This window comes from Pogoniulus pusillus, chromosome 6 (assembly GCF_015220805.1).
Source record: "Pogoniulus pusillus isolate bPogPus1 chromosome 6, bPogPus1.pri, whole genome shotgun sequence".
In the NCBI taxonomy this organism is placed as follows: Eukaryota; Metazoa; Chordata; class Aves; order Piciformes; family Lybiidae; genus Pogoniulus; species Pogoniulus pusillus.
The window spans coordinates 47,839,324-47,856,117 of NC_087269.1; the positions used below are offsets into that span (position 1 = coordinate 47,839,324).

The following is a 16,794-nucleotide window of genomic DNA, read 5'->3' on the forward strand; positions in this document are numbered from 1 at the left end:
GAACATATTGTGTCAAAAAAACAACTTACTTTTACTGAGTATGGAAGAGTATCTAAAAATTAGTATCAATTTCAACTTCAAGCTTCTTTATTTTGAACTAGTCTCTAACTAATTAAACACACAGTTATTGCAACGTTTGAGTGCGTTTCCTAGCGCTACTTCTCTTTCAAGACAAAAGAAAGCTTCACTCAACACTGGATCATACTTTTTCCTCAGGAACAGGAGCTTCTGGCTACGATATCAGATTATCCAAAACAAGCAAAATTTCCAGGGCACTGGTGATAAGTGCAGAGTCCTGTGCCTGGGGAAGAATAACAGGCTGGGAGGTGATCTGCTGGAGAGCAGCCCTGTGGAGAGAAACCTGGGAGTCCTGGTGGATAACTAGTTGTTCATGGGACAGCAATGTGCCCTTGTAGCCAAGAAGGCCAATGGCATCCTGGAGTCTATCAAGAAGAGTGTGTCCAGCAGATCAAAGGAGGTTCTCCTCCCCCTCTACTCTGCCCTGGTGAGACCTCATCTTGAGTACTGCCTTCAGTTTTGGGCTCCCCAATTTAAGAAGGACAAGAATCTGCTCAAGAGAGTCCAACAGAGGGCTACAAGGATGATTAGTGGACTGTAACACATGCCTTATGAGGAGAGGTTGAGGGACCTGGGGCTTTTTAGTCTGGAGAAGACTGTGGGGGAATTTTCATAAATGTTTATAAATATCTTAGGGCTGGGGGTCAGGATGGGAAGGACAGGCTCTGCTCGCCTGCTTCCTGTGAGAGGACAAGGAGCAGTGGATGTAAGCTGCAGCACAGGAGGTTCCACTTCAACACAAGAGGAAACTTCTTTACTGTAAGGGTCACAGAGCACTGGAACAGGCTCCCCAGAGAGGTTGTGGAGTCTCCTTCTCGGGAGATTTTCAAGGTCCATCTGGATGCATTCCTCTGTGACCTGGGCTAGATTGCATGGTCCTGCTCTGGCAGGGGGGTTGGACTCGTTGATCTGTTTGGGTCCCTTCCAACCTGTGATCCTGTGACTCTAAGCTACACTCCACACCACAACCCAATTGCATTGGTAAGAACTTTTCAGAAGAAGGAATGGCTATGACACAGCACAAGCAGACAAATTAAAATAATGAGTCAATACTGAAGCTGAAAACAAACTAAAAAGAAGTAAAATGTTTGGGTTTACTTCTGTCAGACAACCATTTCACTTACAGACCTAGAGCAGGCAGGCAGCAGCTGTTAGAGTAACCACTGTCATACTATAATGAACGCTGAGATATTTAAGTTGCATCTGTACCAATTGCAGTTAAGAAAAGAATCTGTACAACAAAATAGTGAAAACAAAGTTACATCTTTCTGTTAAACAATTAGTTTTCAGACAAACTGTAGTAATTTGCAACAGACAATACTAAAGAGAAGCTAAAAATAATACATGTACATAAGGTGTAAACACCTATAACATGCATATGTAGCACCATAAAAGAGCTTACAGTTCTTTGTGCCTCTCCTCTGCCAAAATTTGGTCGTTTGGCTTCAGGCCATACCTTGAAAAACAAACACAAAAAGTAGTTACTCCTTTGAGAATATATCCATAAAATGTAGTTGTGCAGTTTCAAAATGGCAAATTATTAACCCCTGTAGGATTTGTTGATTTGGGTGCCTCAAGTATTGCAAGGGCAGCAGTAAAGTTTTATTACAGGTTTATTAAGCTTAACATCACACAGAACTTTTGCTTTAAGTCATGGCTTCAAATTGTATCAGGTATTCTGGCATTCTGTATATAAAACCTCTTCGTACCATACACTGTACATTGAGCTTATTTCTTGGATCTGAAAAAAAACGAGACAGTGAGGAATACAGACAACATGAACACTAGAACTGGCTGGAGCAAACAAAACTATGATAATCAGTACCAAAAACACTCTATAGAAAAAATATACATCAACAAGGGGCTGCTTAGGAAAATTTCTGGATTCCATAGAGGCACTTCTTCATCAAAAGAGAGAAACTTTATTTAGTAGCAGTTTAACAGAATAGGTTGCCTATACACTGCACGAACCAGGTGGAAAAAGGCAGTGTCTCCCCGAGCCCAGGCTGCTACTCCTAGTCATGCTGCAGACTGCCCTGTCACTTACTAGGGAAAACCTTTCAGTGGCCTCACTTTTGCTCTGCCCCAGAGCAAAAGCTTTCACCATCCTACAGCACTCTAGAGATCTAACTGCTGTGGTTTTCTGGGGGACTTGGCTTTAAGGTCTGTTTGTTGTGGGGGTTCTGGTCCATTTGTTTACAAGGCAGTCGTACCTAAGTAAGCAGCTAGAAGTGCCCGTTTGATGGTTCGGCAAACAGCTAACTACCCGCACTGCAGGGTCCCGCCGTCCCTCTGCCGGTTTTGTTCCGTGCTCCAATCAACTGCAGAACCATGAATTGCTCCTCCCGAGGAAATACTGCAGTCAAACTACCTTGCAAATTGATTATTGTCCCAAATAAGCAGATGAAAATCCTCATAGCATTTTATGATACCTTCTGAAACTTGTTTTTCCAGTATTCATTTAAAACGCAAGCATCAACCCCAAAGCATTCTCAGGCTCACTGCATTCAAACATAGAAGACACCAACTGACTGACCCATTTTTCTTGTTTACACATGCAAAAGACAGCCTCAGGTTATTTGCCATAGTATGCCGCTGACTTGCACCTATTGCTTCAGGTAGTCATTTCTAATCAGAATACAGCGGGGTCCATCCACATTCTCCTTCTAAATGCCACTGCAGCATTGGACTCTTACAGTAAGCACACTATATGGTAACACAGTTCAGTAACAGATTCAGGACATTTGGTTTAAGTGCCTAGTCCTCTTTATTCTTTACCATCCTAGCAAAATTTTAACAGTTGTAATCTCACATTTACTTCCAAATCGATGTTTTCTGCAGTAAACAGCACGAGAGGCTCTTTAATGAAGAGGAGTCCAGCCCACTATCAGTCTTCTCATAATGCAACTAACTCTCCCCAATATTTCCATTTGTCCTGTCTTAAGACTTTTATTGACACCAGAAAATTCTACAAAGAATATCTTGCAGGAGTCAAAGGACACTAACTCTGCTATCTTACTTAAAATGAAATTACATCATTTGTTAAAAGGGTCTGCCTGTAATAGACAGAGAGACCTCTGGCTAATATAGAGTCCATTTTGTAAATGGAGATCATTTTGTCCATTAAAAATATACCCACATAAAGCTGCAACCATTCTTCACTACAAATAACACTGCATGACTTTTTGCTGAACAGTAATCAGGCTACTTCATTAAGAACTGAATTAATTTTATATGTGCATTAGGTTTCATCTGCTGAGGATACAGAACTAATAGCTTTTTCAAGCTTCCAGAATCCTTGTGCCTTCATTTTCTGTTTTTCTCTCTCTCCCTCTAAATCACAATTTAACCTCCAGTTATTCAGAGAGTGGAAAAAAGAAACAGACTGCAAATAAAACCCTTCACTACTTAGACTAGTGTAAGTCAGCTACAGCAGAAACCATGTTAACATCACAGTGGGAATGCTGGTTAACAGATGTGTGAGTCTCATCCAGGGTATGTGACTGATATACCACAGAGCGGTGCAGAAAGGACACAGTTGCTATCCCTGAGGTTTGCAGAATGGTTCCTTTGGGGAACTTTAGCTTACCTAATCTTTTTTTACCATCACCTCTTTTCTTTCACCACAAAAATGGCATTTTTAAACAGTCTTCCTGACCCCTAAAGTTACTGTTTTGATAGCAACTCTCAACCAGCATTCTATGCATGAAGACATGATGCATGCTATATTTATTTCATAAGCAGCTGCTGAAGTATTTAATAAATTTAAAGGCACAACCAGTACAGTGAAAAATTGGCATAACAATTCCCAACATATGTTCCATGTGAAAGATTGTTAAGAACCAGTTGGCTCTCCCTAAGTGACAAAGGTCAGATTTTAGGAGCAAAAAGATACTAGATGCAAAATTGAAGCCGAAGACGCACTGTTTAAAATGCCAAAATGAGGACATTTCAAACCACCTGAGCAACCAGAACTACATACTGCATATGCATTATATAGTTACACATCCAGCATTAAACCAGTAAGTGAAAGAGATGCAAATATGCTGTGCAAGTGGGTACAGGAACTGAAGGAACTACAGCTTCACTTTTGTTCCCCATTTTCTGCCCTGTGAAATTCAATGTTTGGCACATCCTAGAAAATTAAATAATAGGTTATTCTTTTTGCTTATCAAGTACTGGACTTTGATACAGTTTCAAAACATTAATAGTTTGTTCATCACTGTCCAAGATCCTACTTCAAAAAGGGGACCTCAGAATAAAAACATGCAAGAGTAGACAGCAAGACTGTGTCCAAAACTGCAGTACATATCAAAAGCTTCCATGTGTCCTTCACTGATTTTTAATCTGCTGTAGGAGTAGCCAGTGTTCCAGTCACCCCTTTTCAACAGGCAGCTGAAGTCAGTCATGAAGATGGCCAGAAGTGCCCCAACTGCTGCAATTATCACACGGCACAGCTGCGTACCTCCACCAAACTAGTGCAGCTGCCTGCTCAGATACACGCACCCTAAGCCTCTGAACGCCACAGCTGATTATTCCTGACAGTACAACAGGCTGTTTACTAATAGGTAAAACTTCTTCTCTGAAAGACGGCAGCTTTCTTCCCAAACTCGGCTCCCCATGGAATTTCTTGAGTCACATCATCCTGGTCTAACCTCTAGATGTCACCGTACCATAGTGGCTCCTGCAAGCCCTATCCCATCAAAGCTCAAGTGCCCTAGCTGCAGACTGGAGCCAAGAGAGACCTTCATTCATCACTCATCCTCTAACTGCAGCCTAAGTGAGAAGTTCCTATTTGCTTTATATTACTGTCCCTAGTGTCAAGATCACTTTTGGAAAACAGTACTTCTTCCAAACTGGCTACAAAAGGTGTGCTTAGGCATTTCACCAGGATAAACAAGCAACCTAATCTGTTTCATCCAGAAACAAAGGCCCAACTCTTGAGTTACCAAGCTCTGAAAAAGCACCTCTCATCCTTTGACTACAGCGAGGCACAGTAACACAGGACATCTAAATTAGTCTGGTGAGCAAAGTGGTTCGAATTCCTCCCATTACTTACTGACTTCATCATGTGTGAAGTTAACAAATGCAGGAGACAAATTTCAGTAACAAAAAAACCTTGGAATTGAATCTTAATTATCACAAATGTTTCCAGGCTCCCAGGACAAAGCTATCCTAAAGCCTCTCAATCCTCACAGAGAGGCTGTTTACAAAGGCCTGCAGCGTACAGGACTTGGGGCAATGGATTCTAACTAGAAAAGAGTAAATTCAGATTGGATGTTAGCAACAAGCTCTTTACCATGAGGGTAGGGGAACACCAGAACAGGCTGCCCAGTGACGTGGTTGAGGCCTTACTCCTGGTGCTGTCAATTCAAGGTGAAGCTCGACAGGGCTCTAAGGCAGCTTGATCTAGTAGAGGAGGCCCCTGGGTACTGCAGAGGGGGTAGACCTAGGTGACCTCCGGAGGTGCCTTACAACCCAGGCTATTCAATTCCATTCTATTCTTTCCTCCCTTGTTTACTGTAACCAATAATACCACCTGCACTCAGATCTCAACTTCATCTCATTTTCTTCTTCACTATTTGCTATCTTTTCAGAACTCGTTTTATGTACATGTAGATGCATAAATATTAACAGGCATTGTCACCTAAACCATTCATTATAAATCCACAACTACAGCAATTCTGAAGAATTTCAGTACTGCAGAAAGGGAACATAAAGTAGCACAGACTCAGATAACAGGATTATTGCAGGCTGAGGACAGACACTATACCGAGCCAGAATGGAGTCTGATAAATTTTGTTGTATGTGCCACTAAGTATCACAAAATCATAGAATGCTTTGGGTTGAAAGGGACCAACCCCTCTGCAGAAACCAGGGACACCTTTAAATCATAGAATCAGTCAGGGTTGGAAGGGACCAGGAGGATCATCCAGTTCCAACCCCCATACCATGCCCAGGGACACCCTACCCTAGAGCAGGCTGCCCACAGCCTCAGCCAGCCTGGCCTTAAGCACCTCCAGGGACAGGGCCTCAACCACCTCCCGGGGCAACCCATTCCAGCCTCTCACCACTCTCCTGCTCAGCAACTTCCTCCTCACCTCCAGCCTCACTCTCCTCACCTCCAGCTTTGCTCCATTCCCCCCCCCCCACAGTCCTGGCACTCCCTCACAGCCTAAAAAGTCCCTCCCCAGCTGTTTTGGAGCCCCCTTCAGATGCTGGCAGGCCACAAGAAGGTCACCTGGGAGCCTCCTCTGCTCCAGCCTGCACAGCCCCAACTCTTTCAGGCTGTGCTCACAGCAGAGCTGCTGCAGCCTCTCAGCATCCTCCTGGCCCTGCTCTGGACACTCTCCAGCATCTCCACAGCCCTCTTGTCGCAGGGGCTCCAGAGCTGGCTGCAGCACTCCAGGCGGGGTCTCAGCAGAGCAGAGGGAGAGAATGCCCGCCCTGGCCCTGCTGGCCACCTACACTTCTCCTGCTGCAGCCCAGGCTCCGGGCGGCAAGCGCGCACTGCTGGCCCCGGCTGAGCCTCTCGTCCTGTCACAACAGGCTCCACTAAGACGCCTGTCCCCGTCTCTCCTGTGGTCAGCATTTTGACAGCGACGTTTCTCAAGCCGCACACAGCCGCAGGGCATGCTTCCCTGCAGGCAGCAGCCAGTTTTACAGTCTGAACCGAACCCACAGGAAACACAGCCTGTACTGGTTACGAACTGCTGGAGAACTCCACCCGAGAGCCACATGCAGGTCCTCGCCGCCAACAAGCATCTCCCGAAGAACGGCCAAATCATCTGTCCCGAGACTCAAAACAACCACTGGTGACAAGCAAGCAGATTCTCATTTCAGAATTAATTCACCTTTCAGAATTGCTGACTTGACTCTACCACCCTAAGCAAAACCTCTTACAGAAATGATAGGTAAAAGCCCTGCGCAAACATCAAACTCCAGATCAGCACCGACGCAGCCACTGCTGGGCGGGCCAGAAGAGCCGCGGTGCAGCCTCCACCCTGCGCTCTGCCCCTAAGCAATACAAGCACCTGTATGCAGGGCAGCAGTATTCTCAATCCCAGTTTCAAGAGTACCTGTGAAGGAACAGGACGCTGGAGAGAAAAGAGTTTTGTGTATTAACAGTCCGTGTGAGTAGCCAGCACTACAAAAACCAAATAAATATTACAACTATTCCAAGCAATACAAAGCTGTGACAGTAAAACACCATGGGAAGCTCTAAATGTAGATCTCTGCAGACATTCCTCTGCCTTCGTTGATGTACAAATAAATACGGACTTCATGGCACAGCACACGGCTCTGACTAACCTTGCTTCCTTTCACATACACTTGGGCTCTGCTAACCCATACATTTATTTTATCTGACATGGTTTGCTGCATTATTTCCCAGACTGATTAAAAATGACATGTATGGAAGAGTAGATTTTTTGCACGTTCTTTGAACTTTGCACCACAAAAAAAGGAGCAGTGTGATTTCTTTGTCAGGGATCTACAGGATATTGCTCACATTAACTGGACAAGTAGAATTTATGTTATACTAGGCTATGCCTCATCAGTAAAAGAGAAGACCTTCTGAAACAAAGCTCTGCAGAAGCATTTCTACATAAATCTTTAAGAAAGCCATTAAGAAACCTTAAGGGCTTCGGTAGAGTCTTCTTGCACTTCAAATTCATCTGAAGAAGTTTCCCTAAGAATGGTTTATGTTGCTTCAACTTGCAAGTGAAGTTAAGGCTGCTTCCACTGCTCTAAAAAATGAGACACAATCCTTTTTCTCTTGGCTTTTCTTAATTATTAATCTTGTAAAAACTAGGACAACCTGCCTGTGGGACATTGGTGTCCTCTTTCAGACTGTATTGACTGCTTTCTACCAAACACAGTTAACACATCCCACAGGATCTTTCAGCCATATGTGAGCCTGCTACAACAGCGCATCCTCACGAGCATTTACAGACCAATGCACACAGCAAACCCAACAGAAGCTCCCAAAATACTTATAATGCAGCAGATTTATGGGGGATGGGTATAGAAGGTCAGCCTGTTTCTGAACTTCCATCTGTAGCTCATCACAGAGAATGAGTAATGCTGCCGTAACTGCTAACTCCGTTTCTTCTGCATTCATTTACACAGAGATCAAAAGGCAGTAAGTTAGCAGCTTTTCTACAGCAGTAAAACACCACTTAAAGCAAGGCAGTATTTCTGCCTTTTTGACATGGCCACAGTTGCTTAGAAATTTCAGTTAAGTCTAATGCAGCTTTACTCTCCTGATTAGCCAAGTAATCTTTTTTCTAAACACAAATATGGAGTGCAAGTATCATGACCTATATTTGTTTGCATCATTAATTGATGCTTGCTGAGCTAGACTGTGGAGGACGTGCATTTTCTAAATCAAGATTAAAACAACAACAAAACCACCCCACCCCAGACCACACATTATGTATAAATTCAGCAGCCAAACTCATCATGGCCCAGATGAAAAAACAAAACAAAACAAAACAAAACAACAACACACCAAATCAAACAAACAACAGTGAAAGGCTTTGTGTCCTGGGAATTCACTCAAGTCTCTTGCCTGACATGCACTGATTTTATTCTGATTAATACATCCACTTTTTCTTGTTTTCCCCTCATAAATTGTTCTGTTGCTTTGCTAGAGACTCCCAGCTTCAGAGTCTGAAAGGCATTGCACTCCCCGTTCCCTCAAAGTATCCCTCCCCTTTAGACTTTCTTGTTTTCAACAGCAGGGTACCTGGTTTCTGCTGCCTTTTTACACTCTTTCTTTGCCTCAGTTTGACAGTGAAACAGACTCCTTTCTACGTGAATTTCTGTGTTTAATGACAGCTGGTCACAATTCATTTTTAGTCTAGGATGCCTCTGAGTTAGACAACAGCAGGAAAAAAATCCCAAGTAAATTCCGGTTTGTATATGAAACATAAATCCAAAATCCCTTCCTTGCAAGACTGGAAGTCTGAAGAGGAGATGTGTGACAGTAATACAATCCCAAGGAAAGTCTGCGTCCAGAAGTATCTACGTTTTGCGTAGTCCACTTTACGAACAAAAGAGGAAACCACCTAACAGACTTTTCAGATACTCCTTTAGGGAAACGTTAGGGCTGTGAGAGAATGAACACCTCAGAACGACTTCAGCATGGATCAGTGCTAGAGCCAACACTATGCCACACATTTATGAGCAATCTAGAATTAAGTAGAGTAGCAACTGCTGAAATCCATAGATGACAGTAGGCTGCTAAGGGTACACAGTGACAACAGAACATTCTAACACAGTATGATGAACCAACTTATATCAAATACTGAAGAAATTAATTACTTCACTATAGTAATAGGAAACAGCAAACAAAAAACCCAAACCAGCAAAAAAAAAAAAAAAAAAAAAAAAAACCACCAAAATGAGTCGTCTGCCTCACTAATTGGGTCTACTTTTAAACAAGAAAACATGCAGCTAAAAAGTTTAGCTTAGGAAGATTAAATGTAGGTAGGAGTAAAGCATGCACTTGCAGAAACATGGAAAAATAGCAAGAGCAGGTTAAGGTACTTCTATTTGAAGACTGTGGAAAACAAATTACTTAATAGTTATAAATGACAATTAATCAAGTTCAGTTAGGGAGAGAGCACGTAGCATCACCCTGGCAGAGAATTACACAGCTTGACAACAGTCAAAGGACATCTTCGCCATTTACTTTTCTAAAAAGCTCCACTCTTCAACTGGACTGCGACTGGAAGAGAAATGTCAGGGCGAGGAGAATGAAGGACTGCCTTGGAGAAAACACAGAGCAATTTCTGGTGGTTTTGGTTTTACCCAGTCACTAATACACAGGAGCTGACTACCAAGATGACTGGACTCTTATTTGGCTGTGTCACATGCAATACAAACATCTGCTTTTTGGAAAAAGACTTGGAATTTCTGCATGAAACAGAACCCAAAAATATCTACAGAAATGCTTTTTTTCACCACAGTACTTATTACAAAAACAGAAAGATAGATTTAGATGCCAACACAGAATTAACTTGAAATTACACTCCTAAAACCTAAAAGAAAGATTAAATACAATTATTGAAGCCATAGATTAGAAGGATTTCCCCCCTGCTTTTTGCACGGATATGGTGGCTAATTTAAATACAAACATTACTAAGCATATTTTTAAAGGTCTTCCTTTCTTTAGGTTTTTTGGTTGGTTGAGGGTTTTATTGTTGCTGGTTTTTTCCCCCATCTTGATAAACATTTCCCCAAATAGCTGTTTCTAAATTATTCAGTGTTGTAAGACAAGAATCCCAGCTGATAACGTAGTTGGAAATCAGAGTTTAATCAGCTCATAATACTGCAAGACAGATTTAAAAGGCTTTTGAAATTGAAGTCAAAACAATAATAGGTTTAAATGATTAAAAGGGATTAAGAAACCAACAAAGTTCAAAGCCTGTTAATCACCAGACTGTGGTCTGGTCAACTACGATCATTTAATAGGGTCAGCCCTTTCACTCTGGACTTAAGCACATAGTAGTGGCCTTGTCAAAACAGTTTTCTTAACTAGCAAGCTAAAAATTGAACATTTCTGAACAACTCTAATATACAGATTTAAAAATACTGTTTTCAGTACAATTTCGAAGTATTTTCCTGCAAGGTCTTTTAAAAGGCTGCACACACACTACGTATTATTTTGAAGATTGACAGTCCAAATTCTATACACATTGCACTAACAGTAACGTGCTTTGTTGACCTTTATGTTGTGGTTTTCCTCCATGAGAAATAACCATCAGTTGGCACTTGATTTTATTCATATCATCAACACAAACCAGCTTTAACAATCTTGCATTAAAGTTGCATTTACATGAAAACCTACCATATCTTTCATCTCCTTCCTTTGGGGAGAGGACAGACTTGTAAAGCACTGTGCTTTAGCTGTCAAGACGAAGTTTGACATGCTTGACTTGTACAATAAGACAGTTTAATACTCTGAACAAACCAAAGACTGTAACATTATGCTCCTGCAAGCAAAACATCAGTGTTAGGCTGCATGAACACATCATAACTGAATTAAACTTTGTCCCAATACTAGCATCTGTTCTGTCTCTTATCTCTGAATGAAAACATTGAAACAGAATTTACAACAAAGAAAATAAATTAGTAACTCTAGCACAAAGAAAGAAATGTCACATAAATAAAAATCAATTAAGAGACAGCAAAATTATTATCCACTGAAGAACTCAAACCAGAAAGCCAGTGGAACACACTCTAGGAAAAACCAAGTTATAGCTACCAGATTAGGAGAAAAGGCTTCAATCTCTTTTCCAAACAGCAAGTCTACAATGAAGTTCCCAAGAGGCACACAATATTCTGGAAACTTTCCTCCTCTACTGGAAAGCCAGAGAAACATAAATATTAGAAATTAAAATATTTACTTTGTGCCTACCATTCTTACTTTGAGAAAGAACAGATGAAGTATGCTATCTTGAAGCCATGTAAGACACTAGGATTAACAGACGTGTCCAGAGAAGGGCAATGAAGATGGTCAAAGGCCTGGAACACAAAGGCCTGTGAGGAGAGGCTGAGGGAGCTGGGGTTGTTTATCCTGCAGAGGAGGAGGCTCAGGGCAGACCTCATTGCTGTCTACAACTACCTGAAGGGAGGCTGCAGCCAGGCGGGGTTGGTCTCTTCTGCCAGGCAACCAGCAACAGGACAAGAGGACACAGTCTCAAGCTGTGCCAGGGGAGGTCTAGGCTGGATGTGAGGAGGAAGTTGTTGGCAGAGAGAATGATTGGCATTGGAATGGGCTGCCCAGGGAGGTGGTGGAGGCATAGTCCCTAGAGGTGTTAAAGCAAAGCCTGGCTGAGGCACTTAGTGCCATGGTCTGGTTGACTGGATAGGTCCGGGTGATAGGTTGGCCTGGATGATCTTGGAGGTCTCTTCCAACCTGGTTGATTCTGTAAAACTTCTGCATTGCCATGTACCATTCTTGGTGTTCTAGTAGCATCCGTAGCTGATACTGCATGTCACCATCACTTGGAATCGGGCACTGAACTTGGTCAGTTTTGCTTCTTATGAAGGAAAAGGAATGTTCCTTCCTCTCTACAGTAACAGCATAATCTAACGGTAATCTTTACTGCCTACCTTCCTACCAGCAGGAAGCTGTGTCACCTAAAAAGAGCAAAACTCAGCCTCAACATTAAATAAGCAGCCTCAGCAATACAAGGTTTGAAAAAATGTCCATGGCAGCATTTGTATTTCTGCAACTTCTTGCTGCTGTGGACTTCTTACAGCTTGTCATACTGGGCACTCATATGCTGCCCGTCACACTTTGTCATGTGCACCTTAGATTCTTTGCATTCTAAGTCAATTAGTTCTGCTCCCACTTCATCAGGAGAAAAAAATATAACAAAAAATTTAAAATATCACTGGAATAAGATAGGAAAATAGTCCAACAAAATACACTTCCCTAGTCTTCAGGTGATTAGAAGACAGAAACTCACAGGTTTCATAGGGAACTAAAAAAAGGAAAACAATTTTTATGTTAAAACCAATTCAAGCAGTTTGCAAAACCGAGGAGCTCTCTTTATGGCAATTTTTGGAACTGTGCTAAAATATTCAGCATTGTTTTACAGGATTTGGCACAGGTGAAAAGAAGAATGCCGTGGCATAGCTGGGCACACAGCACAAGCATCTACACCCAGCAAATGACGAACCCGTATCTGACTCTCACCTCTGCAATTACAAATAAGCAAGACAAAGCAAGACAGAAAACACACCTCCAGTGAAGTCTTCTATTATCCTACTACAACGAGGAATCAGTCATTGTGAAATGCCTTGGTCTCCAGCTCTGCATTTAGCTTGAACTTAGCAAGGAACGGCAGGCTTCACAGCACCCTGAAGTCTGCAGTGCAGATTTAGTATCCAGTAACTTGGAGCACTGGTGCTTCTGCCCTGACAAAAATAGCATAAAATAGCACTCAAGGAGCTGCTTTTCCCTTCTCCAGCCTTTCACTACGGAAAAACAAGAACAGCAGCAATTAAGAGGAAGACAGGCTGCCTCCACCCTCTCCCTGTGGCTAGAGTAGAGACCACAGGTCCAATGCTCCAGAAAGGAACAGGACTAGTGCAGGCAAAGCACTGAGCAGGCCTGGGCACGGCTCTGTGCATAGTATTAGAGGTGAACAGTGGCATAGGCACCTCCCAACTCCACAATTAACAGTAACACTTACGTGGTATTTGCATGCTGCTCAGGAACGGCCTGATGAATGAGCACGTTAAAAAGAAAAGCTAAAAATCAGTATTCAACTTCCAAAGGAAGGACAGAACCTCTCTCATCTTTGTACACGATGGGGGAAGAGAAGCTACTGAGATGGCAAATAAATCAATTTAAAAAAAAATCAAGTAGCACTAAGCATTTTTTACTTGAGGCTTTTTCTTTTGGGGTACGAAGTTAAAGCGGAAGGTATCCCAACCGCTTCAAAAATGCTACCACTTAAAGGTCATCTTTTCGCAGAGGTGGCAATTCTGTCTCACCTACAGTAAAAATGACAGATAATCTGACAACAGTTAATTTTTGATTGGAGTGCTCTGTAATCCACAAGTGCTCAAACTGTTTTACCATATTACTGCAGGAACTAGAGAAGAAAAAAGAAAACCACGTCCGTCCTTGCTTATGCTGTGACAATCTGCGGTTTGGAGAAGCAGGATATAAATGGAAAATAGTATTAAAATCTCGTGTTATTACCCTGCAATTAAAAAGAATGCCTGGAGCCAGACCCAGAACATGCATCAGTACTATTATCTTGTATATGTTGAATAAAAACCCGTCTTGTAATTGCGCCATGGGGAAACTCTTAGATGAGAAGTTCTTCAGTACCTTCAGCAAGTGCTACTTTCAAAGAGCAAACTTCACCATCTAGTTTAGGATCCATTCCAGTCCTCTACCAAGAAGCCCACCTTCTTCTACTAACTACATCCTCAGCAAGGGTCTTTTCATGTAATATTATTGCCTGTTTAAAACCAGAGAAACATACTTAATTCATAGAACTCTTTCAAGCAAGCTCCTTGCTTGCACTGGTGAGGCCAATGAAACTTGGTATCTCGCCATTTGCTTTGTAATTCAACACCCAGATTTTTGTAAACAAGGTTTTACTTAGGAGTGGAAGGAAAATACATATAAGCTCTGTCTATGACATGTCTCAAGGTTAATCTGAGGAAAATCATTCTTCCAAGAACTAGATATATTCTAATGACATGTATGAAGTTAGCAAGTTTTCTAAATAAATGGAGCAAAAAAACCCCACCCTGATGCTACCAATTGCAGTTTATTACTAGGTGAGCATTTAAGAAAGTGAAAACATAATAAAGAGGAGAAATCATAAGGAGAAGAATACATCCTATTTGTTATCATCCTATTTTATAGGTAAATAAGTAGTTAAAGTTTCTTCTGTAAACATTGCTGGAGCTCAACATACCCCGAAAACCTCACAACTCCTCACACACAACTATCACTGCACAGACAGATTTTTCAAACAGCCTGTCGCAAATGGCACTTAACTACAATCTTTCACTCATTTAAGCTACAGATTTTACTAAAGGCACTAGGAAAAATTATCAGGTTTGTGGAAAGCTCTAATTATGTTGTCAGGAACACTACCAAATTTCTAGACACATTAGTACTGAGGGAACGCTTTCAGGCCAGCCATCAATACCGAAGTTTTTGCAAGCAAACACAGGAGTTTTCATAACTCACCAGCAGGCAGATGATGCAATTTGACTCAGCAGTTTCAACAATATTCTATGTTCAGACCTTAAGATAAGATAGATTGACTTCTACAGATACAATTCAAAAACACAAAGTGATAATAAAAGCCTCAGCTGTTCAGCTTCTCTGCCAAATCAGACAATACAGAAGATACTTTTACAAGAAATCTTTCATAAGGATTGCTTCAGCAATGGAGCATAACACAGTAAGCTGTTTCTAAACCAAAAATACACCTTTTTTTAGAAACATGTTCAAGAGCAAGTTTTAAAGTTAATACTTTGTACTTCCCAATTCAACACTGTACTGACATAACAATCCCCAAGTGTAAGCAAGACAAAAACCCAGAGGGTTGATGAGGCATATATAGTCAAAACACCAGAGAAACTGAAAAAGCTGCAAGTTTTGAGGGTTCTTCCCCATTTATATGTGGTAGCAAAGTCCATATCTGGAGCTTGTGCATTCTCTGATCCTACAGCCTCCTAGTACAGGATGAGCCCTTGTCTTTCTCAGTCATATTTTTGGAGAACGGCTTGTTTGCACTGTAACCCGAAGAGCACGCTGAAGCTGGAATTCAGTGAACAAAGAACCACCTCTGATGGTTCAAAAGCTATTCAGACTCCTAATCGCTTGAAGTTAACCCCGTGATTTGCATTTTCATTATTTGGCTATGGGCAGTTACAAAGCTGCCTTCTGTCAGGTAACAGCAAAGGCAACAAACCTGAACATGCTGAGAATAAGACACAGCAGAACGGCCGCAGTACACAGCTAGAATGACCAAGCTAAATGTAACGCGAGTAAGCAGATGCTTTCCGTTTCAGCTGCTTCTCAAACCTTTGCCTGATTTATAATCCAAATTCCCAGAAGAGCAGAGAAAAAATAAAATATGTGCAGTTTCATAAATTCCATCACAACAAACACTACAGCAACCTAAAACAAGAAAAGCTTAAACTTACCAGATGTTAACACTGTCTATTAGTAAAGTTTGTGCTTAGCTAATGCATTACCTGCCAACAGCACTCTGCTGTGAGGAAAGTTAGCAATAACCAAGCATCTTGGTAACGGCCCAGCCACCTTCAAATCTGCAGAGAAGCTGGTAGCACACTGCAGGAGATCCATACCCCTATTAGTGAAATCACACACCAAAACCATCACGATTTCTTCCGTCATTGGTTTTCATTAAAGTATTTTTAATTGTCATCAGTTTCTCTCTCTTAATCACCTTCTCTTACCTTTGGGAAGGGAGAGGGTTTAGAGAGCACCCCTCACTCCTTTAGTGGCTTGGCCTGCCTAGCCCTAACTCTTAACACATACATTAACTATCAACATGACTCCAAAATACAAACACACTCTGAAGACCTCATTCATTCTCCTTCTCCTATTCCACTTTTTCTCAGTGAAAAGTGAAAAGAATATAAATTAATTTCCTGGTTTACAGATAGTTTGTGTTTACAACAGTGTCACAGAGAAGGCAGGGAGGAGAACCAAGGAGCAGATGGCTTTAAAAGCCACAAAGTAATCAAACAGCAACTTGTAATCCTGGACATACAATGATGACATACAAATGATTGGTCTGGAGACAACAAACACAACAGAATCTGGCATGCAGATTAATAAATATACCTCACTTCTCAAAAGCTCAGATAGGCACAGTGCAGTTCTGATATAAATTCAGAGCACCTCTCCTAGAAATACTCTAGGAAAGGCTCTCTAGACAAGTTTTGGGATGCTTTAAGCAAAAGGCCTTGGATCCCTGCTTAAATCAAAACTCGCCTTGAAAGAAAGGCAACAGGACTATGCTGACATTCCAAACCAAAAGTACCCACCCAACCTTCCAATACTGCTCAGTCACTCAAACCAGTACTACAGGGCAGCAAGCTGTTTCAATTTTTCCAGGGGCAGGACTGCATTATGTTTTATTTTCAGGTTTATTTATAACATGGGTTGCAGGCCATTTAAATATTTTTAAAAGG

The 16,794-nt window shown here is 41.7% G+C and overlaps 1 protein-coding gene across 5 annotated transcripts in view; it reads right to left on the minus strand.

Moving 5' to 3' along the window:
* ADK (adenosine kinase) overlaps window positions 1–16,794 on the minus strand; it is a 286,608-nt gene that overhangs the window by 255,279 nt on the left and 14,535 nt on the right. For 4 of the 5 annotated variants that reach the window (XM_064145543.1, XM_064145546.1, XM_064145544.1 and 1 more), the window contains exon 3: window positions 1,481–1,534. The exons of the other annotated variant lie outside the window; for it this stretch is intronic. In XM_064145543.1, the coding sequence (XP_064001613.1) occupies window positions 1,481–1,534 (54 nt within the window). The remainder of the gene's footprint in view (window positions 1–1,480; window positions 1,535–16,794) is intronic. 5 annotated transcript variants of the gene reach the window in all.